General features: G+C 40.6%; 1 protein-coding gene across 1 annotated transcript in view; it reads right to left on the bottom strand.

The window, feature by feature from the left end:
- Positions 1-1,346: 1,346 nt before the first annotated feature.
- Positions 1,347-27,645, bottom strand: part of CNGB3 (cyclic nucleotide gated channel subunit beta 3) — a 174,606-nt gene continuing 148,307 nt past the window's right edge. Inside the window, exons 15-18 of the mRNA XM_043483829.1 lie at positions 24,838-24,956; positions 4,582-4,728; positions 4,160-4,334; positions 1,347-1,604 (exon numbers count right to left, since the gene is read on the bottom strand). Coding sequence (XP_043339764.1) covers positions 1,347-1,604; positions 4,160-4,334; positions 4,582-4,728; positions 24,838-24,956 — 699 coding nt within the window. The remainder of the gene's footprint in view (positions 1,605-4,159; positions 4,335-4,581; positions 4,729-24,837; positions 24,957-27,645) is intronic.

Below are 27,645 nucleotides of genomic sequence, written 5' to 3'. Positions count from 1 at the left end.
AATGTTATACACTAATGGCATTTATTAGAATGGAATTCTATATGTATTATTACTTCCGACAGCAGCCTGGCTTTTTTACCCTCCTCACAGCATGAGACTTTGGTAATTATGCTAATGCTAGCTGATTCATGAGGACAACTTCCTAAAGTGCACTTAATTAACTCGGAGATTTTGTAAACAGCTGTACATGTAGTTTCCGGAAATTGCAGGGATATGTCAATCTGATGTGTGTACAGTCTGCCTTCCTAACCTCGTCAGTTTTTACTAAAGCTGAAAGCAAGAAGCTCAAATTTGGCACCTTCTGAAGCAGATGCCTGCAAGTTTCTGAGAAATGTCACTCTAGCCTCCTGGAAGATGGGGACAGTCTGATTTCTCCTGTTTGAGTCTGTTGAGCCAGATGAGACTTTTAAGTTGATATGAAGGAAAATGTTAACGTTTGTTTCTTTAGTAAAGGGTATATAGCTTTTCCAATACGTTGCTGCAATGGGATTTTGCTTTTGGGTTTGGGCTTCCCTGGTTGCTCAGACAGTAAAGAATCTGCCTGCAGTGCAGGAGACCCGGGTTCAATTCCAGGGTCGGGAAGATCCCCAGAGAAGGGAATGGCAACCCACTTCAGTATTCTTGCCTGGAGAATCCCACAGAGAGAGGAACCTGGTGGGGTATAGTCCATGGGGTTGAAGAGAGTCCTCCACAACTAACACTTTCGCTTTCACTGTTGTTAGTGTTGCTGACCAGCTGTGTTCTTCAGAGGACTCCTCTGCAAGGAGGGTTTTATATCCTTTGAGTTCATAATGATGCTTCCTTTAACCCCACCTGCTGGGTTGATCCGATACTTGACTGACTTATCGCCCTGGCTTGGATAAAAATCACTTGATTTCTGACATTTTATTAAAATTTCATACTCCCCAAGTAAGAGGTAAGAGTCATACACATAGAACATTTAACCAGGACTAACAGTGCAGTGCAAGACTTTAACACACACACACAGACCATTAAGAGAAAAACCTAGTGAATCATTTCAGAGCCAAGACAAACCTAATCAAAACGGAGGGAAGAAACATCATGAAGAAAGAACAGAAGAAAAATAACCTTCTAGGTACCATTAGGAGAATACCAATTGCACAAAGCTGATAACAACGGAGAATAGGGATTTTTTTCTTAATAATCTTCTTATTGCTACTTCAGAAGATCACACTCTCAGATAAGCCCTAGAAACTAAGCTAGAGATTTGCCTATGGTTTCTCAAGGGTGCCGGCAAGGTCTTTTCCTGTCATTAGTTTAAACTCCCATCCTGGCTATAATCTCTTGGGGAACTAGCTAAAGTATATCTAAAGATCATCACATATTTATTGCTTAGCCTTTTCTTTGACTTCGATCGTCAGAACCTCTTCCCCGCCCTCGGCAGAAGGAGCCATGCTGATGATGAGTGATTGATGGGTAGTTCCTCTGGCTAAAACTGCCTTTCTAATTGCCTGGGGTGCTTCCTCCGCGGTAATGGAACTCGTTTGACATTTGGATGTTTCAAGTGGTTTCTCTGCTGGTTCTTTTCCTTTATCTTCAGATTCTTCTCCTTTATCCTCTTCTTCCTGGTTTTCATCTTTTCTCTAGAAGAAAGTTATTGAAAAGAGTCGATGGGTACTGAAATCATAATTGAGGGTGTTGGAGTCTTTTGATTAATGTGCAATACCTAAGGGTCACCATCAAGAGAGACGGTCTGACGTCATATGGGAATCATGTCTGCCTTTGACTATCCTAAGTTTTCTAATGTGCTGCAGAATGGGGTTGAGCTGTTACCTTTGAATTCAGTGATAGTGTGCGTGACATTTCTGTTCCTGCCAAGGAATTTGCTCCCATTGGCACTCGTGGTCTCTGAATTATTAGATTTAGTGTTCAAGATGCTTTGCTTTTCAAATATTTACTTATTTATTTTATGAAGATGAAATTTTAAATATTTATCTTTTAATAAAAAAGTATTAGCCCAATACCAAAAAATGCTCTAAAAATACTCTAGAACTATGGTTTCCCTCCTGCATAAGCTCATGGGAGCATCTCAGGGAGAAATTCATGTCTCCTTTCTAGTACAGTCTTCTCCATTTGCCCCATGGGTATCTGGTATAGTTTCAGAACCTTTGGCATTTAGTGTCATCTGTAGAAATTTCACGTTAAGAAACATACCATGCTATTTGCCGGTGATGCTTGAGATTAGTTTGAAAGAGGCTTGTACAGGGTGTGAAGGTGCATATACAGAGTCGAGAGCCTTACTTAACACGGTGATTTACAGGGTTGTTCACCCCATAAGTCTTTTACACAAATTATTATTTGCCTGCCGATTAAATGAGGTATTTGCTGTACACTGATCTTCATCAGAGTGTTGTGTGTGTGTGGAAAAGGAACAGGCAAGTTTGAATCTTTTGAGTGTGATTGACTTTATAATATTTGCTTTACCGATTTTCGGAAAGAGTCACAGATACTCACCTCTTACTGTTTTAGAGACAACATAATAACTAAATTCAGGAAACCTGAATCTCTGCTCTGTTTTTCAGGATCTGCCCTCATAAACTTATCATGAGAATAAAAGAAGTATGAAAAAAAAAGAAAAACTAAAACATTTCAGTTTCATGACATTTCTAGGAATTAGGAGACAGCTTGGTGTAGGTGTTGAAGCCTGAATTTCTGAGTAATAACTTTTGCTCTGTCATTGATGGTGATCTTATCTAAATAATTGATCTAGATCTTAGTTTATTCAGCTATTACATGAAGGCTGTGATGCCCTCTGTGAGGTTACTTCTGACTTTGTGATAGTAATTGAATGAATACTGGTGAAAATGTTTAATGACTGGTAAAATGTCTTATATATTTATAGGTATGTATATGTTTATATATATACAGTTGATCCTCATTATTCATGGTAGTTTTGTTCTATAAAGCTGCCGTGAACACTAAACTAGCAAACCCTGCTCTTTGGGGTAATGCGGGTTTAGAATCCTACAGTCCTCTGGTTTTAACATTTTTGTCAACTGCTCAATACATAACCTTGTTTTATATGCATTTCTGTTTAGAAACACCTTATTTGATATGTATGGTTTATTCATTACACTGAACTCACAGCCAATAGCGCTCTGACTCACGCCTGGATGCAGCTTATCTAATACACAAGTCTCTCTGTAACGCACATCACAGCATTTTTGCCCTCTGGAACACAGTACTTTGGCACTATGTATGAGGGCCATTTCTAATAGTGGGAGGGGGGAAATGCACACACATACAAAAAACATGGCAATAAGTAGACCATGAAAAGTTCATCCATTCAGTGTGAGAGCTGAAACAAGAAGGCAAAGTGTCTCCTTGTTCAAATTCAGCTGGAAACATGTGCCTCCAGCAACTTACATTTTTTGGTACTCTGCACATGTATGCCTGTGAATGACCCCCAAGCCCCCTAAATATTGGTTGTGAGGTTGCAGACACATTTTAGTGAGTAAACAGTTTCACAAAGACGGAAAACACGAGATGAGCCCCAGGGAAGCCGTACGTGTGCATGTGCTGCACTGTCCTCAGGTCTCGGTCACGTCTGACTTTTCGTGACCCCACGGACTGTGGCCCGCCAGACTCCTCTGTCCAGGCCAAATATTCTCCAGCAAAAATACTGGAGTGGATTGCCATTCCTTTCTCCAGGGGATCTTCCTGACCCAGGGATCGAACCTGGGTCTCCTGAATTGCAGGCAGATTCTTTACCATCTGAGGAATGTAGAATCCCACAAAAATCAGTCCAGATTAAAATGGCTACCCGCTGCAGTATTCTTACCTGGAGAATTCCTCGGACAGAGGAGCCTGGTGGGCTATAGTCCATGGGGTTGCAAAGAGTCAGACACTACTGACAGACTAACTTTTTCATCTTTTCTCATATATATATACACACGTACATATGCATATACATTCACAAAACACTAAAAGTGTCACAATAAACCCAGGGGGATTAACTGTGCTGATACCCGGGCATACAGTAAATAATAATAAGTGCTGTATATAATGTAGCAGTTCTGTGCGTTAAATGAGTCCAGATGATGCCAGTGTCTGAAACGGGATGAAAGTAGGAGCTTGTCTGAATGTATTTCATCCAGGGGGTCTCTGTTAGAGCCCTCCTTTCCCTCTGCCCTGTTACCTGAGCGGTTTGTTCTCTCTTCAGTGTGAGTAGTCTTGCAAGCCCTGCTTTCCCAGAGCTTCCCAGAAGCGCTTTAAACATCTTGGGTGTTTCTTGTTTCGGCGGGAAGAGAAAGGCCAGCCCTTTGTTTGGGGGGGTTGCCCCTGTGCCTGGAGCTTTGTTCTTTAAAAGCACTCTGTGGGCAGGAGAGAAAGGCCATTTTAGATAGCGTTGTGAGGATTCTGGAAGAACTTCCCAGAAATACTATCTTTTCTCCTAATCTGTGACATTTTCAATGTGTCACCGCATAAACAATAGTTTGATAGGTGGTTCTCCTGGAGAGAGTTGGTTGCAGCCCTCAGCACAGTGTCAAGTGAAGCCAACTCCTCTCTAATGGGTTTATTTTTTTTTTTTCTCCTCTAATGAGGTTTCAAGGGTGGTACCTGGCCTTCTTCATGAGCAGCTTTTCAGAATCTGGATAATGCACGAGGATTTCTTGGAGGGTTTTTTTGTCCAGCGTTAGAAGGTTGGCAAAGCCGTGGGCCACCACGTTGGCAGTTCTGCGGTTTCCCCCTCTTGCCGCTAGTAGGCTGTAAGAGAGGAAAGCAAGTGGTTGCCACCCTTTTCTATCTCCCTCCACCAAAATCTTTTAACAAATAAATACCACGTGTTAGAGCCATTTATACTGCTTCGGGGTCATTCCCTGGAGGTGAGCGTCCGGGTGATTCTGTGCAGAGACTCAGCATGTGGTGGCAATGGAATTGGCAGCAGCTTTGACCATGTTTGGCATCTGACTCCTGCCTCAAATCCAGGCCTTGCAGCCGTCAGATCCCAGGAGGTTCTCCCCCAGATCCCGGGAGTGCCGCCTCTCTCTGGTAGGAATCATCCTTTTGCTCCTCCAGACTCACCTTTCATCCCTCCTGACCTCTTTGCCCTCCAGGAAGCGGAGCTCTGCGGGTTTGCTCTCTGCCTTTGATTTGGGTTGAGCCAATGGGAAGTATGAGTGGGAGGTCAGAAAGCGTGTAGATGGTGGTCTTGGAGCATTTTTTCCCCCCATTCTTGCCCTGCCAGGACTTCGGTTAGCAATGGCTGCAGTCTCTACCAAAACCCACAGCCCCTGACACGTGGCCATCTCCTAGAAGAACAACTCTCACAGATTTCTTTCTGGGTCCTGGTAACACACCCTGCCCTTGTCCCCTTTAGGCTTGGCTGTGAAAACAGCTCCCTTAGTAGCTTTGAGATGTGTCAGCACCTCTTGTTGGGTACTCTTAGATTTGTCTTTTAATTTTCTTTGACTGACTTCCATCTATAATCCCTTTATTAAAGTCCTCTTCGTTAATTTCCTTAAGTGTACATTCTGTTTTTCGCCTGTACTCTGAGTAATAAAGCTCTGACAGCAAATCTTAATGATACTTTGGTAACACTGGTGAATTTAGTCTCTTCCTATAAGTAGTTTCCAGATCAAATTATTTCTCAGTATCATAAATTGCTCTGTAGTACGGTCATTAGGGCTTCCCAGGTGGCTCAGTAGTAAAGAATCTGCCTGCCAAGCAGGAGACCCGGGTTCAATACCTGGGTTGGGAAGATGCCCTGGAGAAGGAAATGGCAATCCTTTCTAGTATTCCTGTCTGGAAAAGTCCATGGACAGAGGAATCTTGGTAGGCTACAGTCCGTGGGGTTGCAAAGAGTTGAACGCGGCTTAGTGAAACAATAGCAATGGTCATTCACATACCACTTCCCACTTGGAATGTTCGAAAATTGTGGGTTTTATACCTCTCAGAGTATAGCTGGGGCATTTTGCCTTTTGGAAGTAGCCAATAGGTTGTTATCAAATAAATGAACAATGGAGTGAATGAAACAAATGAATATAACTTCTATCATTCAGCAGTAATCTAGAAAATCAGGGTTGGTCTTTGAAAACAAGACAATAAAAAACACATTTCAAATGTTAAAAAAAAACACTACAGGCTCTGCAATGAGATGGTAACACTCACTGAGATTCAATCTCTTGGAGTCAACCATTTAGAAATGGAGAAAAGAAGTCTCACATTAATGAAAACAATCTCCAGGGGTGGGAAAGACTGAGCAAGCGGTCTGGCAATAGGAATGCTCACGCTTTCACAGCCCTGCCTTCGGGGGCAATGAGATGTGAGAAGCTGCCTGGATCTTGGGCCTGAAGATTGATATCAGACCATATGTATTTCTCCAGCTGCTGTTGCAGAAAATGGAACATTCTGACTGGCTGTTAATCATTAGGAAACTAACACAGAGTTTCAGCTGTGGCAAGTAAAGAGGTGGAAGTTGTCATTCCTGTCTTTACCACTTGAAAAAGGTGAACAAACTGAAAACCAATGACTTTCTCAGACCTGTCAGAGAACTGAGGTTGCAAGGTCAGCTCCCGCCCCAATCTGGAGAATCAGATGATTTCAGAAAGTCGTGGCCAGACCTACTTATCTGGGCAGAAGCCCTTGAAGCTGTAACTGGTAGGGAACACTTAAACGGTAATTTTGACAAATTGCTCTAGGTTGAGAGTAAATTATCAAGAGAATGAGAACCTCAGAGGGCCACAATTAGGGGGAAACTGACACTTTCAGGGGTTTGACGTTGAGAAACTCCAGCAAATTCTCATGGTTGAGAGCCAAGAAAGATCTGCTTGTTGCTCTGGCAGTAAAAGGGGATAATTAATCATTGTTAAAAAACAAAACAAAACAAAACTCCCAGGGTGTATTTTTTCTCCGTCACAAAGGCCTACATCCAGGGAAAAAGATTACACAGTCTTATCCACCTTCAGGAAGGGCATTTCTCTCAGTCTAGGCACGTCTAGCCTTCCTGTCTTATGTAATAGGATAAGAAGGACCTGTGAGGATCGCATCCCAGGGACATAAGTGCCCTAAAAGACTGAGATTTAATCCTAACATCGGAGCTCTCCCCCATACCTTAGCACCATGTCGAAGGGGCTTCTGTATAAAAAGAGTGGATATAGCTGCAAAATGCAGACTTGCTCTGAGGAGGAGTGTTTAAGGGAGGCCAGAGGCCACAGAGGATATGGAAACACGGGCACTAGAGACATTTAGAAGCTCTAGCACCCATAGCTACAGCACGCGGTAAACACAGCTCAGCTCCTAATGAGAGTAATATAACATCTCATTCTAAAACCTTTTGCCTCAGTTCCCATGACATCATGTACAACTTTTAACAAAAATTACAAAGCACACTAACAAACAAGTAAAATACAGCCGGAAGAGCCAAAGAAAGCATCAGAACCAGACTGAGACGTAAAACAGATGTTGGAATTATCAGACACAGAACTTAAAATAACCATGATTAATATGTTAAAGGATCTACTGGAAAAAGTAGGCATCATTCAAGAACAGATGGGTAATGTAAACCGAGAGATAAAAGTCCTAAGACAGGTTCGAAAGGAAATGTTAGAAATCAAAAATACTGTAGCAGAAATTAATAGTGACCTTGATGGGCTCATCAATAGACTGAGTATGGCCAAGAAAAGATTACAGGAGATGTGTGGAAAGTTCCTGAACTGAAATACAAAGAGAGAAAAAGAAATGAAAATAAAAACAGAACACCAAGAACTGTGAGACCTTCTCAAAAAGTATAACACACACACACACACACACAGAAGCACCTACCAATCTCTAATACTAAAAAAAGCACTTGAAGTAATTGTGGCCAGAACTATCCCAAGTTAATGACAGACAACAAACCACAGTTCCAGGAAGCTCAGAGAATACCAAGCAGAATAAATTCCCGCCCCCATTCCTAAGCATATCATATTTGAACTGCAGTAAACCAAAGACAATCTTGAAAAGAGCCAAGAGGGGAAAACATTACTTATAAAGGAATGATAATAAAAATCATGGTGAACTTTTCATCAGAAACCATACAGGTAAGAAGAGAGTGGAGTGAAATATTGTGCTTGAGAGAAACAAAATCATCAACCTAGAATTCTATGCATAGTAAAATGATTCTTCAAAAGTGAAGGAGAGGCAAAGATTTTCTCAGAAAACCAAAAGCTGAGGGACTTTGACATTAGCAGAACTACTTTTAAAAAATGTTGAAAGAATTTCTTTGGGAAGAAATAAAATGATACAGATTAAAAACTTAGGTCTATAAAAAGAATGAAAGACATGGGAGAAGGAATAAGTAGAGGTAAATAAAAGTTTTATTTTTCTTATTTTTAATTGATCTAAAGTATAACTTTAAATAAAGTAGCAGTGTATTGGGTGATTGAGCATAGGGATAAGTGAACTGACTGACAGACTGAAATTAATGTCTTCAGGGCTGGTGTGGAAGGCTGTTATAAGACTCTTGGACTATCTGTTAAGTCCGTCAGTTCAGTCTCTCAGTCGTGTCCAACTCTTTGCGACCCCATGGACCACAGCACGTCAGGCCTCCCTGTCCATCACCGGCTCCCAGAGTTTACCCAAACTCATCTCCATTGAGTCGGTGATGTCATCCAACCATCTCATCCTCTGTCGTCCCCTTCTCCTCCTGCCTTCAATCTTTCCCAGCATCAGGGTCTTTTCAAATGAGTTAGTCTTCACATCAGGTGGCCAAAGGATTGGAACTTTAGTTTCAGCATCAGTCCTTCCAATGAACAACCAGGACTGATTTCCTTTAGGATGGACTGGTTGGATTGCCTTGCAGTCCAAGGGACTCTCAAGAGTCTTCTCCAACACCACAGTTCAAAAGCATCAATTCTTCAGCGCTCAGCTTTCTTTATGGTCCAACTCTCACATCCATACAGGACCACTGGAAAAACCATACCTTTGACTATACAGAACTTTGTTGGCAAAGAAACGTCTCTGCTTTTTAATATGCTGTCTAGGTTGGTCATAGCTTTTCTTCCAAGGAGCAAGCGTCCTTTAAATTCATGGCTGCAGTCACCATCTGCAGTGATTTTTGAGCCCAAGGAAAATAAAGTCTGTCACTGTTTCCACTGTTTCCCCATCTATTTGCCATGAAGGGATTTGCCATGTAGTAATGTGTGCTTCCTGGTGGCTCAGATGGTAAAGCGTCTGCCTGCAATGAGGGAGACCTGGGTTCGATCCCTGGGTTGGGAAGATCTCCTGGAGGAGGAAATGGCAACCCACTCCAGTATTCTTGCCTGGAGAATCCCACGGAGGGAGGAGCCCGGTGGGCTACAGTCCACGGGGTCGCAAAGAGTCGGGCACAACTGAGCAAGTTCACTCACTAATGTGTGATAGTGGTGTAGTGTAAATGTGAAGGTAAACTTAGTTTAAAATGTATATTGCAAACACTGAAATTTTTTGCAATGAATCATAATAGATACGCTAAGAGAAAAACAGAATTACATAAAATGCTCAATTAAAACCAGAGAAGGCAAAAAAAAAAAAAATAGAGGGAATAAAACTATACTGTTAGGCCACCATAAGGCATCAGAGACTCCTACCTGAACTTCACGTTAAATTTGAGTCCAAGACCATTCAGGCCACTTAAGAATGGATTTACTCCTCCAAGATGGAAACTATTTCCTTGGAATCCACACATGTTGACCATGTTAATGCCTACTTATTTTGCTCAAGATTTCACATTAAAAATTTGAAGGTTTGTTCCTTTGTGGCCAAAAAAACCCCTATTTACTTTTTAGTCCTTTCCTGAGATTCTCCCCAAGACAAGCTCTGCCTTCAATTTCTTTTCTTTCTTTATTTGAGGAAGAGAAAGAAATTTTACTCTTTCATTCATCTATTTGTCATCTGTCTTCCTACCTATCTATGAAATGGATGTTAACATTTGAAGGACAATGATTGGACGAACCTATTTCATTCACAGTCCTATCTCCTTGGAATAGAGTAATCCAGTGGCTAGGCAGGGCTAGATGGCCTTGAGGGGCTTAATTTGGACCTGAGATTGTCTCTGTGTGTGTCAGACTCTGACAGCAGAGCAGAAAATAACATATTTAAATGTCAAGTTATTTTGAGATTTCTCAAGCTTTAATTAAACTTGCCTACAGGTTACACATTTGGAGCGCTTGATGAGTTTTTGAACGGAAGAAATAGTCTGTCTGCCAGATGGATTTTGCCCAAACTCTCTCAGCAATGTTTAAAATAGCATCTTTTTTTCCCTTCTGTCCACAAAATGCTTCTCCAGCATTCCACCAATGGAAAGTTTCACTCATTAAATAGCTTAGTAAGAGGATTTCTAAATATTTCCAAGCCCACAGAGTTTCGGAAAGAGCACGTGCTGAAGGGTGAACAGCTGAGGTTAATGGTAAGTGTCCCCAGGTCAAAAATACTGAATAGAGCAACAGCTCAGAAAACCATGAGATGGATTCTAACTCCAGGTCTGCCTCTGTTTGCTGGGACCTTAAACAAGAACTTAACGACCTTTTAGATGTTTACTCCAATCACATAAGCATTTATTGAGCGCCTATTATGTATTCAGCAGGCCTAAAGGAAAAATATTAAAGCAGGATACGGTTTTGTGCAAAGACTACAGATTTTGGAACCAGATAACTCTACCATTTCTTTATTTATAATATTTAATTAAAATTTTAAAAGTGAACTATAGTTGAACTTTGCTATTTATTAAGTATATTTCTGAGCAAGATACTTACTCTCTCTTTTGGGAAGCAAGACCATCTTTTAGCCCCTACTATAGGTATCATTATCTTTAGGGAGAAATGGGTGTTTATAGACTCCTGACATGCAATTATGAAGGTGTAATTAGGCAACCCACTCCAGTGTTCTTGCCTGGAGAATCCCAGGGACGGCGGAGCCTGGTGGGCTGCCGGCTATGGGGTCGCACAGAGTCGGACACGACTGAAGCGACTTAGCAGCAGCAGCAATTAGGTAAAACTCCCGGCTGAGAAGTTTTAAGCCCTAATTTGGGGTATGTAACTGTAACAAGTAGCAATAAGTATAGTACGTTTTATTATTCAAGGTTTCCCAGAGAAACAGAAGAAATCTTAGAGTGCACAAACACACACACACACACAAGCAGATGTATATATAAAAGGAGATTTATTATGGGCATTGGCTCATGAGGTTGTAGAGACTGAGAAGTCCCACCATCTGCCACATACAAGCTGGTGTTGCAATTCAGTCTGGGTCCAAAGGCCTGAGAAAGCAGAAAGAGGGACCTCTGGTGGAAGTCCGAGTCTGGGTCTGAACGTCCAGAACCAGGAGCTCTGATGCCTGAGGGCAGAAGGCAGATGCGCTAACTCAAGCTAAGAGGGTGAATTTGCCCTTTCTTCGCCTTTTTGTTCTATTCAGGCCCTCGGTGGATCTGGTGATTCCTCCTACATTGCTGAGGGTGATCTTCCTTACTCCATCTCTGATTCAAATGCTAATTTCTTCCCCAAACACCCTCGCAAACACACCCAGAAATAATGTTTTATCAACTATCTGAGCATCCTTTAGCTTCATCAAGTTGACATACAAAATTAACCATCATATTACTAGCATGAGAAAGGTGAGTGAGTGAATGAAATCAGTGATGGGAATGTCAGAGGGAAAAGGTATTAATATATTTAGTGTGAGATGACCTGTGTGTGCAAAACTTGATAAATGTCAGAAATAAATAGCAATATGGGGGTTATATATGTAGGTATATAAGATATTTACATATATATCTATTATATATGTATATATATTATGCACATATAATATATTTACTGTATATCTATTATATATGTATATGTATAATATGCACTTATAATGCATTAATATACACACACCATATTCATATAATATGTAATATGCACATATACAGTAAACAGCTATGCCTATATATGTGGCTGTGTATACACAGGTGCATGGTGTGTGCGTACGTCGGAAAGAGCTGAAATATTCAGATAGTCCTTGTCAGTCATTCATTCCCAGTTCTTTTCCAGGCCTGCCACATACGGCATCATATGTGTGTGCAGAGCACACACCCTATAATATGACCGGAACACACCCTCACAGCCCTCTTGAGCAGAGCTGGTTTACGCAGAAGGCATTCACAAGGATAAGTAGAATACAAAAGAGCCAAAGTTGAAAGGAAGAGCAAAAGGAAAACAAGGATGAAAACATAAAACGGAGTTTAACCAAGATTGTAAACTCTGCCACCAGAGGGCTTCAAATTTGGCTTTAAGTCTCTTATGTCATAAGAAGTGATCAATTCTTAGTTTTAAGACAGAAACACCTCCTCAGGGCTTTAGTAGAGAGGCCACTATGTAAACTGGTGGACAACATGTTCATATTCTTATTACAGATGCAAAACTAAGTTTGCCAGCACTGTTTGTGATGTGGTGCTCAGTAAACGCCATGTATCATTCCAAAGTCCAGTTCCATCAGAGCAATTCTGTGGGCGGGAAGCGCAGTCAATATAGTGCATATCAGATACTCATCTCTCTCTCTGTTTTCAGTGATACCCAGACTATCTAGAGAAAAATAATCCTCCTAAACAGTGCCTTTCTCAACGGTTCTCTTGATTAGTAGTTTTTTCTAAGAGTTTGAGATTGTACAGACCATTACACTTTGGAGGCCAATTACGCAGAAGCATATAAGAAATCCACTGTATGAACTGAAAAGGAAAGGAAAAAAAGAAATTAGAGATAAATTAGGAGCGTGTAGAAAGAGCTTACTCCATAATGACCTAGATACGGCGCTAAGTTCTGAGGTTATAAAGATGATTAATATCTGCCCTCAAACCAAGAGGGAACCCGCTACTCTGTTGGTGGGAATGTAAATTGGTGCAGCCACTGTGGAAAACAGTATGGAGTTTCCTTAAAAAACTACTATAAGATTCAATAATCGCACTCCTGGGCATATACCCGGAAAAGACAAAAGCTCTAACTCAAAAAGATACATGCACCCCAATGTTATAGCATCACTATTTACAATAGCCAAGACTTGAAAGCAACCTAAGTGTCCATTAACAGATGAATGGTAACAAGATGTGTTATACACACACACACATACAATGAAATATTAGTCATAAAAAAGAATGAAATAATGCCATTTGCAGCAATAGATGGACATAGACATTATCATATAAAAATGACGTAAGTCAGATAAAGGCAAATATTATATTACAGATATAAGTCAGATAAAGGCAAAAATATATATTATATGTGGAATCTAAAAATTAGTACAAATAAATCTATTTGCAAAACAGACATGAACTCACAGACATAGAACACAAACTTATAGTTACCGCAGAAGAAGGGGCAGGAGGTAAATCAGGAGGATGGGATTCACAGATGCACACTCCATATATAAAATAAACAAAATTATTTATGTAGAGCACAGGGAATTATATTCAATATCTTATAATAAATATAATGGAAAAGGATAAAAAAGAATATAGGTATACACATATATATGTATAACTGAGTCACTTCGCTGTATATCTGAAACTAACACAATATGGTAAATCAACTATATTTCAATTAAAAAAAAACTATCTGACCTCAAGTTTCTTGTGATTCAGAAGTGGGAGAAGCATGAGTGAGGTTATCTAGTTGTCTAGTCAACCAGAAAATATTGATAATGATATTAGTAATAGTGACAGTTTTATAGTAATAGTAATAGCTAATATTTTGGGGGTATTTACTACGAGTCAGGCATTTTTCTAAGTTCTTTTTGCATATTAATACATATAATGCTTTTTAATCCTATGAGGTAATTATGTATTATTATTACTCCTTTTAACTTTCATTTCATGAAGAAATGAAACCTCAGTTTGGAACCTTGCCCAGAGTCACACAGCCCATTGTTGATGAGCTGGATGCAAACCCAGACAGACTTCTTAAACAGAGATGCACAGTTCAGAATGATTAATGCCTTGATAACTGTAAAAAATGAGAATGCTTCCTAAAATGAAGAAGTTTCTTGACTAAAAGCATTTTCTCACATAGAATTATTCCCTATAGTAGAAATAAATCCAACTCTAAATACTGTCTGTGGAAAGAATATCAATCATATTCCATGCTGAGTGAGAGAGCAGAACTTCAAATATCTACTCTCATTAAGCAAATTTCCAACTGGATTATATTTGGAAGGTAGGAGATTAGGTCACCTAAGTTGGCTTTTTTGAGCTATTCTTTAAATCTTTTCAGTGTTATTGGAAAATACTTTGTTGCTTGAATATTTTTACCACTTCACTGAAAATAACTTCTAATGAAAGTTTTGTGGGTGAGCAAATATCAGAGGACGTTCTCATGTCACCTCTGCCAAGGCTGCTTGCTCTTTGCCGTGACTTTGATATTCATAAAATTACTGCAAGGCAAACCCACGTTAACCTAGATGTTTGAGAAAAATCTCCGGGCATGGATTTTCATCAGAGTTAAAGGGTTCAGATTTCACAGATACAAAACATGTAGCCCTCTTTCCCCCAAGAGGTCTTGATTTCAGAGTTGAATTGGCCTTATAAGTGGATGATCAATGAGAATCTAGGTAAAAATTCTAAGAAAGGAGAAAGGAAAAAAAGAATATCATGCACTTTTTACTCCATGCTTTATTTATATCCCCTCAAATACCCAGGAAGATATATGATACTCTGCTAGAAAATAGCTAACGATGTCATACATTAATGACCACATCAAACTGGTGAGGTAGGTTCTCAGCCTACACTTACTGACATGGAAATTGAGGTACAGAGTCCAGTGAAATGACTTATTCCAGAACAGATAGTTATGCTTTCCACTGTTGAAATCCAAGACCAGAGCTGACTTCAAGTCAGCTTCAAGGGCAAAGTCTTTTTTTTATGCCCTAACTCTAGTGTTGCTAATGAAGCCACTGTTATTGTTCAAATGATACAGATTTGCCTATGGATGTCAGAAAAAATCAGGGAGGAAGCCTGCTAGGCTGTCCAGGATAAGCTCTGCCAAATTCTGAGGATTAGATTCTTTACTCCGTCTCTGCTCTTCCAAACAATGGTAAAGATCCTTGATTTTCATAGAATTAGAGTTACCAGGTGGTCACTTTATGAGGAGTTCTGAGAACATCTGAATGTAGGTTTAAACAATGGTACTGATAACAAGTATCAGTGTTCTCCAAGCCAGGCTTCAAAAGTACGTGAACCGTGAACTTCCAGATGTTCAAGCTGGTTTTAGAAAAAGCAGAGTAACCAGAGATCAAATGGCCAACACCCACTGGATCATCAAAAAACCAAGAGAGTTCCATAAAAACATCTACTTCTGCTTTATTGACTATGCCAAAGCCTTTGGCTGTGTGGATCACAACAAACAGTGGAAAATTCTTCAAGATACGGGAATACCAGACCACCTGATCTGCCTGCTGAGAAATCTGTATGCAGGTCAGGAAGCAACAGTTAGAACTGGACATGGAGCAACAGAGTGGTACCAAATAGGAAAAGGAGTACGTCAAGGCTGTATATTGTCACCCTGCTTGTTTAACTTATATGCAGAGTACATCATGAGAAATGCTGGGCTGGAAGAAGCACAAGCTGAAATCAAGATTGCTGGGAGAAATACCAATAACCTCAGATATGTAGATGACACCACCCTTATGGCAGAAAGAGAAGAACTAAAGAGCCTCTTGATGAAAATGAAAGAGGAGAGTGAAAAAGTTGGCTTAAAATTCAACATTCAGAAAACTAAGATCATGGCATCTGATCCCATCTCTTCATGGCAAATAGATGAAGAAACAATGGAATCAGTGATATACTTTATATTTTTGGCCTCCAAAATCACTGCAGATGGTGACTGCAGCCATGAAATGAAAAGATGCTTGCACCTTGGAAGAAAAGTTATGACCAAACTAGACAGCATATTAAAAAGTAGAGACATGACTTTGCCAACAAAGATCGGTCTAGTCAAGGTTATGGTTTTTCCAGTGGTCATGTATGGATGTGAGAGTTGGACTTTGAAGAAAACTGAGCACCAAAGAATTGATGCTTATGAACTGTGGTGTTGGAGAAGACTCTTGAGAGTCCCTTGGACTGCAAGGAGATCCAACCACTCCATCCTAAAGGAAATCAATCCTGAATATTCATTGGAAGGACTGATGCTGAAGCTGAAACTCCAATCCTTTGGCCACCTGATGTGAAGAACTGACTCATAGGAAAAGACCCTGATTCTGGGAAAATTTGAAGGCAGGAGGAGAAGGGGATGACAGAGGATGAGATGGTTGGATGGCATTACCGACTCAATGGACATGAGTTTGAGTAAACTCCGAGAGTTGGTGATGGACAGGGAGGCCTGGCATGCTGCAGTCCATGGGGTCACAAAGAGTCAGACACGACTGAGCGGCTGAACTGAACTGAACTGATAACCATTCACAAGATATGTGAAACTTAGGCAAGGGTTGCTCTTTGCTCTAAGGAAAAAGATGTTACAGAATCAAAGACACTGTCTCTTAAAAAATGTAGTGAAAATACAAACACATCATTAAAAACACAGGTAGTGTTCACAGGATTGAGCTAGAAAAAGTTGGAAATAAAATTTTTCTCCTTCAATATTAATCAGTCCTCTTACCCCTTTCATACTTCCAATGTATCTATTATTTCTATATTTTAGGAAAGGCAGTGTGGTGGAGGAAGGAATAACAGAGTTATTCTGATGAAGAATAAAAATATGGAATTAAAATAGTCCAAAATAACTAAAACTCTACCTTATGTGCTTGTGTGGGCTAAGTCACTTTGGTCATGTCTGGTTATGCGACCCCATGGACTGTAGCTCTCCAGGCTCCTCTGTCCATGGGATCATCCAGGCAAGAATACTGGAGTGGGTTGCCATGTCCTCTTCCAGGGAATATTCCTGACTCAGGGATCGAACTTGGGTCTCTTTTGTCTCCTGCATTGGCAGGTAGGTTCTTTACCACTAGCGCCACCTGGGAAGCCCAGAACTCTATCTTTGAAATACTACTCTACTCTCACTTTGGAAACTGAGTGAGTGTTTAGGAGAAACAGGCAAACGTTTGGAGGGAACAAAGAAGTTTAAAATTATTTTGCAAAATAGTTGGCCTTTTCACAATGGTTTAGAGTAAATATTTGTTAAATATTCTGCTAAATATGCAGAATGGGTGATTTGACCAATATAACTGGTGGAAGTCAGAACTTAAATACTTTAAATGAAATTCAGAGTATATAAAACATCAGTTCAGTTCAGTCGCTCAGTCGTGTCTGACTCTTTGCGACCCCATGGACTGCAGCACTCCAGGCCTCCCTGTCCATCACCAACTCCCAGAGCTTACTCAAATTCATGTCCATTGAGCTGGTGATGCCATCCAACCATCTCATCATCTGTTGTCCCCTTCTCCTCCCACCTTCAATCATTCCCAGCATCAGGGTCTTTTCAAATGAGTCAGTTCCTAAAACATATCACTGCCTAAATTCTACTCAACAACTTGTTATATGTGATAAAAAAAGAATGTTGTACAACGAAAGAAATGCAGAAAGTAAATGATCACGTTTATGAAAATAAATAGGCCCTGAGGAAATTAATTCATTTGGAAAATATTTATTAAGGACCTATTATTTCCTAGGCACTATTTAGAGAAATGAAAATTAAAAGAACCTATTAAAATGCAAAACTGGTGAGAGTAATGAGGTAATATCACTGATGCTAGGGAAAAATAGCTTTATATTGCATGTTGTATCATAAATTGGTTCAATTTTTCTAGAAAATCATCTGCCCATATATTCCAAAAGTTATAGAAATGTTTCTACTTTTCGACCTAGTTATTTTACTTTGGGGAATAAACATCAAAGAAATAAAAAAAAAGCAAAATGACTTTACAAGGACAAACATAGCAGTCTTATTCTTAATAATAAAAGCTGACAAAAAGGGCACAAGGCTGAATATGCATGTTCACGACAAAATGAATGTGTATTAGTACATTTACAAAGATAGAAACATAATGATGTTAACTTATTTGTTCAATAGCTACTTATTAGGCGTTTATGTGGGCCAGGCACAGCCCTAAGGGCTAGGGATCAAGCGCAGATTGAGTACAGTGTCTGCCAAGGCCTATGTCTTGGTGCACAGTGGAAAAATACAGCCTCTCTGGGCAAATGCAGTCCTATGGGTCAAGCTTGGCCAGAGAAACGCCCCCTTTTGCAAAGTAAAGGGCACCTGTGCATGAGGGGAGTGCAACAGCAGGGCTCACACTCAGGAGCGGAGGACAGGCTGCATTGCAGACCCTCCAGCCCCGCCCTGGACATCCTGACGCAGAGGCTGACCGGCACACCATACAGAGTAGGCCTGGTGCTTCCAATTTAGTGAGGAAGGAAGCAAGATGCTGAGGAAATAAATGCACCAGTGAGTGCATGATTACAAGGGTAAGTGGCCTGAAAAAAAGGAATGTAGCCCAACCGGAGCATATAGCAAGGAGACCAGGGAGGTCCCCACAGTGGAGAATAAAAGAAGTCCCGAGAGAACCTGAGATTAGGTTAACGGAGTGGGTAACACGTTTGGGCAGAGATAAAAACTCCCCATGGTTGCTATGCAAAAACAGCATGGAGATTTTTCCAAAAAATTAAGACTAGAACCAACATATGATCCAGTTGTTCCACTTCTGTATGTTCATCCAAAGAAAACAAAGACTAATTTGAAAAGATATATGCACCCCTATGCTTGTTCATTTCACCTCTATTTACAATAGCCATGATATGGAAACAGCCTAAGTGTCCATCAGTGAATGAATGAAGAAAATGTGGTATACATATGTAAAATGCATAACCAGTGGGAATTTGCTGTAAGATGCTGGGAGCTCACCTGGTGCTCTGTTACAACCTAGAGACGTGGAATGGGGTGGGAGGTGGGAGGGAGATTCTGGAGGGGAGGGGACATATATATACCTATGGCTGATTCATGTTGATGTATGGCAGAAACCAACAAACCAACACAGTATTGTAAACAACTATCCTCCAAATAAAAATACATAAATTAAAAAAGAAAAGATGTGGTAGATACATACAATGGAATTCTACTCAGCCATAGAAAGATGAAATCTTGCCATTTGTGACGACAAGGATGGACCTTGAGGGCATAGTACTGGGTGAAATAAGTCAGACAGAGGAAGACAAATACTGTGTATGTTTTTACTCATATGTGGAATATAAAAAACAAAAACAAAGCAAAATAAATGAATAAACCAAACCAAAACAAAAACGTAGATACAGAGAACAGAATAGTAGTTACCATAAGGGGTTTGGAGGACAGTGAAATGGATTAAAGGGGTCAACTATATAGACAGATGAAAACTATACTTTTGGTGCTAAGCTCGCAGCAGTATAAGTCAATCTAATGTCATAAACCAATATTACCTCATTTTTAAAATTTAAAATTAGGAAAAAATAAACCAACCCTCCACGGTTGGTTGGCATGTGGCACATTCAAGGAATTGAAGTATGGATTAAAGCGGGCAAGGGGAGTGTGGTACACCCCGCAGTGGAGAGGTAGGCAGCAGCTGGACTCTGCAGGATCTTGGAGGTCAGGCAAGAGCTGTGATCTTATTCTCTGATCTTATTTCTAAGAAAGCACTGAAAGCATTGAGTGGTTTGAGTAGTTTGAAGCAGGAGGGCAATGACACGGCCATCCCTGTTTCTGAAAGACCCCCCAGCCTACGAGTGGGGCCTGGATTACAGAGGGCGTGGTGGTCAGAGTGGGAGGCTTGGAGCGGCCGCTGCAGTTGTCCATTGAGAGGGAGGGGGTGTGGACAGAAGTGTGGGCAGCGGAGAAGCAAAGGTACAAATGATCGGAGACACACTTTGGAGGTGAAACTGATAGGTATTAGGGGTGGGCCGGCTATGTAGGGTGAGTTGAAGGGATGCCATGCAAGCCTTTTTTTTTTTTCCCCTAGTAAACTTCAAAAGTTAACAGTGTAAAGAGCTTAGTTTTATATTAGTTTCCTGGGGCTGCTAGAACAAATTCCTGCAAAATCAGTGACTACCAACAACAGAAATTTATGACAGTTCTGGAGGCCAGAAGTCCAAGATCAAGATGTTGGCAGGGCTGTGTTCTCTCCGAGGACTCTAGGAAAGAATCCTTTCTTGCCTCTTTCAGCTTCTGGTGGTTCCAGGGGTTCCTTGGCTGTGGCTGTGTAACTCCAGTTTCTGCCTCCATCTTCATGTGGCCTTCCCCTCTCCTCCCCGTGTTTGTGGGTCTTCTGTCTCATGTGAGGACACTGGTCATTGGATTTAGGGCCTATCCGAGAAAATCCAGAATGATCTCACCCTGAGATCCTTAGCTTAACTACATCTGCAAACTCTTCTCCCTCCCGCCCCCCACCCCCTGCCGACTCACAGGTTCCAGGGACTAGGGCATGGATGTATCTTTGTGGGGGCCAACGTTCAACCCACTACAAGCGTTATGTGAATCATCTTTTATATACCCCTTCACTTCCTGGTGGCTCAGACGGTAAAGCGTCTCCCTAAAATGTGGGAGACCGGGTTTGATCCCTGGGTTGAGAAGATCCCCAGGAGAAGGAAATGGCAACCCACTCCAGTATTCTTGCCTGGAGAATCCCATGGATGGAGGAGCATGGTAGGCTACAGTCCATGGGGTCGCAAAGAGTCGGGCACGACTAAGTGACTTCACTTTCTTTTTGCACTTTGTATGGGCTACCAGGACTGACCTTTATGCAAATATATTGTCTGCACACTGTATTATCTCCACACGTCATTTAAGAAGCTCTGAGAGGTCTGCCTTCACTTCCCAAAGCAACTGCTAAATCTAAAGGACTGATCCTTGTGAAACCTGTGTAGTCTATAACCTCCTGTGTATGCTCCATCACTGAGTGCAATCCGAGCACTTTATCACCTGATACTGGAATTTTGTTGTTTCCTTGTCTCTTATTTGTAAGGCCCTTGGAGGAGGTGATTGCTTATCATTCTTGTTTACCGGGCCAGGTGTGGCCTTCCATGAGGTTCTTCACATTATGTTGTAAGGTGTCTCGAATATAATTTTTCTAAATCAAATCACAATTAACTACTTAATTAATTAGAGATTTCTGAATAGCACCTGCAAACTATTTTGGATGGCAGAATAACAGCGAAAATCAACACACTGTACAGTTTTTATATAGCTGCTGGTGACTTAAAGATGGAAAGTTTTAGTTCTTACATTTTAATTGCTTAGTCTATTGAGATCCATTTGAGCAAATTAATTATAAATTAGTGGTAATTCCTGTTGTAAAGTTATACATGAAATGCTGTGGAACAACAGGGAGCAAGCAGCTGGTTATTCTGGTGGAGGTTAGAGATGGCTTCCCCTGGAGGAGGGCATGGTTACCCGCTCCAGTATTCTTGCCTGGAGAATCCCATGGACAGAATAGCCTGGCAGGCTACAGTCCAGGGAGTTGCAAAGAGCTGGACATGACTGAGCGATTAGACAGTAGCAGCAGAGATGGCTTCAGAGAGGTGACATGTGAATTGAAGTCTTGAGAGGTGAACAGATATTTTCCAGGGGGAGGTTATCCAAAGAAAGATGAAACCAGTAGGGATTCCTATTGAAATCACAAGAGCACTAGCAAGGGAAAAATTTCAGATGCATTTTTAAGAAAAGTGAGATTTTTAACAGATGCAGAAGAAGGATAGGAAGCGGTTAAATATATTCGTGAATAAGACTTGGCAATAAATGTATTTGTGGGAAAGAAAAAAAAAAACAGTGGAGTTAGAACTACTACAAGGCCATCCCCCAGCAGACCCTGGGTCTCTCTATTAAAAATGGGGTGTCTGAACTCTTCAGATGTTAATTGGAAATGTGGTCTGGGTTTTCTCCATGACAGGCTGTAAATCTATATTTTAGTCAGGGCTTTGCTCTTTTGGATTAGTATGTAATGTCCTTGAAAGCCCTCAGTTCTTTTCTTTCTTTTTTTTTTTCCAAAGAAAAAAGAAACTTCTTCAAAAAGTTACATGATGGTGTTGGATTTAGCTCGTTTTTACAAAGGTCACAGCATTTTTGAGTAGTAAACACGATTACTCGATCTTTCCAGTATCTAGATATTTGGCAGGCAAGCTTCCATCACTGGAATAAATAACTAGAGTGCCAGGGGCATACGACAGCCATGGGCCTGCGAAGCCTGGGGGTATCTGGGAAGAAGCAGATGCATCCTATCTGTCCTCAACCACAGCCAAGAAGACAACTGAGGCAGAAATCTCCCTGTTGCTTGAATTAACCAGATTATTGAGCAAATTTAGAGCTTGTCTGGTCTACTGGTTTCAATTTGGCCTTAGAAGCCCAGTGCGTAACAGATTTATTTGAGAAGTTGCTGTCAAGAATCTAAGATTCCTTTCAGTCGCAACTCAGCAGCACCTGGATTATATTTTTAGAGTATTTCCTCCCGTGATGATAATATCAGCAATTAACGTACTTGTATTTATAAAGCCTTATTCTTCAGGGAGTACTTGACCCTTGAGAGAGGTCACCTAATTAATTTCTGCAATGTTTTAGATTAGACTGTTGCTTGTTTTGTGACCTTGAAGATTGCAGTGATTATTAAGTCACTAAAATATTAAATCACTTTTGCAAGGACTCCCAGTAAGGAAGCAATAGAAAACAGGCAAAGAACACAAAGACCTGGACATTCTGGGAAGTGTTTTCACTTCTGCTACAGAGCAGGACCCCCACGGGCATGCCTACCTTGTTTTAAGCAAGGAGGAAAAATTAAAAAAGAGAATCCACGTCATCAACAGAGAAGTAACATGCTTCAGTATTCTAAGGAAACCTTAGTCACGCTCATATAAACTCATCTGAAATTATTCATATCTCTGGAACCTTGAAGATAACTTCTTAGCAGCTCTGAAATAAAAGGTTGAATGAGCACCTTTCTTCCTGGTATGGTGGAAAGATCACTTGACCGTGATCCATGAAACTTGTGTTTGAATATGGTCCCTTTCACTTATTAGCTATATCATCCTGGGCAAGATAATCGACACCTTGGAATTACAATTTTCCCAATTGTGAAATGGATATGTTGATAACTGCGTGACGCTGCACTCTACCTTAAGGGCCAAAATCCTAGTTCAAGACTCCATCATCTTTCACCTGAACCCCTGCAACTGCCTTCTAGCTGGTCTCCTGTATTTCATTCTTGTTCCTCTTCTGCATTTTCTCCGCATAGCTGTTAGAGTGGGCTTTTAACATCATAATTCAAATTGGATCATTCTTTTGCCTAAAATCCTCCACTGGCATCCACTGGTATTTCGAATAAAATGCAAATTCCTTAGCATGGTGTAAAAGATCTGTGCAGTCTGGTCCTTGCCCACCTCTGTGTCCCCGTCACCCCACAGGGCCCCTTGTTCCCTGAGCTCCAGCCGTACCGACCTCTGTGACGTTCAGCCAGACACGGCCGCCTTCCCTCGAGCCCTCCACACCTGCGGTCGCATCATCCGGAGGCTCTTCCGCCCTGTCTGGACGTTTGCTGCATTTGTTCTCTCAAGCCTCAGCTGGAATACTATCTGTTCAGAGAGGTGTCCCTGACCACTCTATGTGAAGTGGCTTCCCTAGTCACTTTCCAACCATTTTTACCTCCATAGCAGTTATCACAATGGGAGTTTACCTTATCTAGTTAGTTGTTTATTTATTGTGAGCTTTTCCCCACAAGACTGTAAGCTGTTGGTCACTGTTTACACAGTACATTCCCAGAGTTCAGAGCACTTCCTGACAGCCTAGCTTGTACCAGGCTCTCAAAATAAGTGTTTATTGGATGAATACATGAGTATACAGATACATACGAAATGCTTAGCCTACCAAAGGCTTAGATTTGCTGTCTGTAGGGTCAGACCTTTGTATCCACAGGTTGTGCATTTGCACACAGGTTGTGTGGGCCAGTCTGTTGAATCCTGGGGTGTGGAACCCTCACACAAGGGACCCACAGACACAAATGGCTGATTCTACTATGCTATTTAACATAAAGAACTTGAGCACTGGTGAAATCTGGTATCTGTGGGGGTCCTGGAACCAATATCCTGGTAGGTATTAAGGGTCAACTATTCTTACTCTCGAAATGGCAACCTACTCCAGTGTTTTTGCCTGGAGAATCCCAGGGACGGGGGAGCCTGGCGGGCTGCCGTCTATGAGGTCGCACAGAGTCGGACACGACTGAAGCGACTTCGCAGCAGCAGCAGCATTCTTATTCTCGGGGACTCACCTTTAGGACAAACTTCTCCTGGCCAACAGCAAATAATAATAACAATAGCTAATATCTATTGAGCTTCTCATAGATGCTGAACATTGCTCTAAGTGCCTCTCATGAATTAACTCACTTATCAACCCTCTAAGATATGTATTATTATTATCCAAATTATTAAGATGAGGGGCAGAGGGTTCAAGTAACAAAGAAACACAGACTTTTGTTCCTAAGTAGAGGAATGGGGATTTGGACTCAGGTAATTTGGTCCCACAGCAATAATCATTGTCAAAACTACCGCCTTATCCTGGCATTCAAGCTTTCCAACAATCTGATGCCTAGCCCTCCCAATCTCTTCTTTCATTCATTCTTTCAATCATTCGTTCATGCACACATCCATTGTACAACATACATTGAGCAAATACCTATGCCAGTCACTGACCTAAGTCCTGGGCCTAACTGGTCTTTGGAGGAAGGGAAAGGATAAATAGAAATGTGAAAATCCTTATTTTATCCATGTTGTCAGCACAATAAAACCACTGATGAATTTGAGCAGGAACTTTACTTATTTTATGACCTAAGACTTCTCTTTTATGACAAATGACAGTCTTCAACATTTGCAAGGTGTCTTTCGGATACCTGATTTCTCCAAACACTGCCCCAGCTTTCAGAGTAACCAGAACTTGAGCGCCATCAGCACCTCCAAGAACTTGGACTTCTCCTTGCTTAATGATGTACATTTCCTTGCCAATTTCTCCCTGTATGCCAAATATAAAGAGGAAAGGACAGTCACTTTATTCTTGACAATTATGCCCCAAATTAAAGAACCCCCTCTAGATGAATAAATATAAAGGAATGAAGTGTAAAAGTAATTATCTGAAGACTTGAGGTAGTTATGGACATTAGTTTGACATATCATGTGAGAAGAAATTATAGGGAAAGTGATCCTCTTCAAAATGAGAGCACTGTGTACCGTCACTGGATAGGCAAAGATGTTTTAGCTAGCACGTTGTTTCAGGAATGGGATTGGAGAGAGGAAATTAGAGATTATAAGAATAGCCACCTTTTCTCTTTTGTTTTTTGGTGACCACTACTCTGCTTTGAAGAAGTTGCTTAATTTATCCAAAAGCCTGGGTTACAGTCATTCAAGGATGACCTCTACTCTTCTGCCTATAGCACGGAGATCTCATTTTAGTAATTGGGGCATAGGAGACCCTTAAGCTATTATTCTTGTTCCACATTGAAAGTGTTAATACAGCAGGTTGTTTTTATTCAGTTCTTGTTTATCTCTGGGGACCCTGGAACCAGGGCAATGACCCTTGTTCAAAGCCCCGAGAACTGAACTCCTGGAGTGTTCACATAGCCACTGGTTAATGATGTTGTTCTGCATGCCTCAGGCAGCGTGGCAGGGTGTACCAGGCTGTCAACACTGTTTAATGGGAACACAAAGATTTATGATGTGCACTTGGTGTCTGGTTTGTAGTCTGGACCATGGCTGGTCATGTAGCTACGTGACCAGCCCCATTTAAAAACTCTAGACTCCAAGAGTTTGTTGAATTTTCCTAGGCAGAGATATTTTGTCCTTGTCCACAGCGGGCGATAAAGATGCATTTCACGTGACCCTTGTGGAAGGAGGTCCTAGTAAATCTGCACCTCATTTTTCTAGTCTTTGCCTATGAATGTCTTTTTCTTGCTTTTCCTGCACTGAATGCTCTGCTATAATACATCTTAAGTGATAAATACCACTTTATATTGAGTCATGCAAATCACCAAACTAGTGGGTGATTGTGGGACCTTTGGAACACATCTCAGTCCAGGATCCAAAAAGGAATAAATATGTTTTACAAGAGACTTGAACAGCACTTGGGTCAAGAAAAGCTGTTAAACTTTAAATAAGACAGTTGTCATAATACTAGGCAAACTGGATAATAGTACCTATATGTCTTAATGAGTTGAGTCTTGATCAATTTGAGCTATTAAAAATAGCATAAATACAATGAATTCTCTTATACTTGGCTTAGGAGGGGACTAGGTTATTTGAGTTCTTCAAATATTATTGTTAATCATATTTTCAGAAGATTAGAATACACTGAAATTAATTTAGGATTAAGCAATGTTGATTATAGTTTCTGCTCTGCAAAGACTGAGATGTCTACTACTTTGTTCCAGTGCTGAGCATAGGAATTACGACATAGACAGCTCATTTATGAATAATTTATAATTTCACCATTCTCTGGGAAGTTCTTTGATACCAAGGGTTATTTTCCTGATCATTACTTATTGTCACATTATAACTGTTAGGTTAAGTTTAAAGTTTTTAGGCTCTACCTCTTAGCTGACATCTGTGACATTCTCATTTTATCTCCCTATGACTTTTATGAGGAAGTTAGAGTAGGTCTTATTATTTCCATTTTACAGAAAGAAAATAAAGGCACAGATTGACTTACTGGCTAATATTTGGCTGGGTAACCAGTGCTCCATGACAGTAATTAGAAGCAAAAGGAAGCCTAGAATGCACATCTCTGAATGAAGCAATGCAAAAAGTATATTTAAATTCTGCATTGTGCAGAATATTAAGCATATGTTTATTCCCAAATGTAGATCTAAGTAGAATCAATACAGATGGATCTAATTGTAGTTATTTCCATAATATTCAATACTAATAACACATCTTGCATTTTGCAAAGTGTTTTTAAACTCACAATATCAGATTTTATATTGCTCCTTATTTTAATGCCTGTGTTTGTTTGATCAGAGCATGCTACTTTATAGCTGCAAAATATTTTCATAGATATTAACTTATTTAATTCTTGCAAAAATCTCAGTGAGGTCATATAGGAAAGATATCGTTAGTTTTATTTAAATTTGGTAGTGTGTAAGCCACTCAGTCATGTCTGACTCTTTGCAACCCCATGGACTATAGCCCGCCAGGTTCCTCTGTCTGTGGGATTCTCCTGGCAAGAACACTGGTACTGGAGCGTACAATGGCTACTGGAGTGGTAGCCATTCCCTTCGCCAGGGGATCTTCCTGACCCAGAGATCGAACTCAGGTCTCCTGCTTTGCAGATCAGATTATTCATTACCATCTGAGCCACCAGTAGAGACTTGAAAAATTAAGTGTTTTGGGCAAATTTCTGAGGCTGGCAGATGACAGCATTACTAGCAACACCTATGTCACCTAACTATATAGTATGTATATTAAATATGATATATCTACACAGATAGACCATATTTAATGATGAATCCAGTTTCAACACTGATCTCTTTAAAATCAACAAAATAGCTACGAATTATTTTCAAAATGAGGGAAAGTGTCTGAAAATTAGTTTTTCAAGAGATCCTCCAAGAAGTAATGATTAGAACATGGTCATATCCCTTCATTTTTTGCATGAAGTCATTCTCAAGGAACTGGAATGATTTTTCAAAGGCAGTTTTTACAACTGACTG

The sequence above is a fragment of the Cervus canadensis genome, chromosome 12 (genome assembly GCF_019320065.1).
Source record: "Cervus canadensis isolate Bull #8, Minnesota chromosome 12, ASM1932006v1, whole genome shotgun sequence".
Classification (NCBI taxonomy): domain Eukaryota; kingdom Metazoa; phylum Chordata; class Mammalia; order Artiodactyla; family Cervidae; genus Cervus; species Cervus canadensis.
Note: the sequence above shows the minus strand (reverse complement) of the source record. Positions and strands in the feature narration are given on the sequence as shown.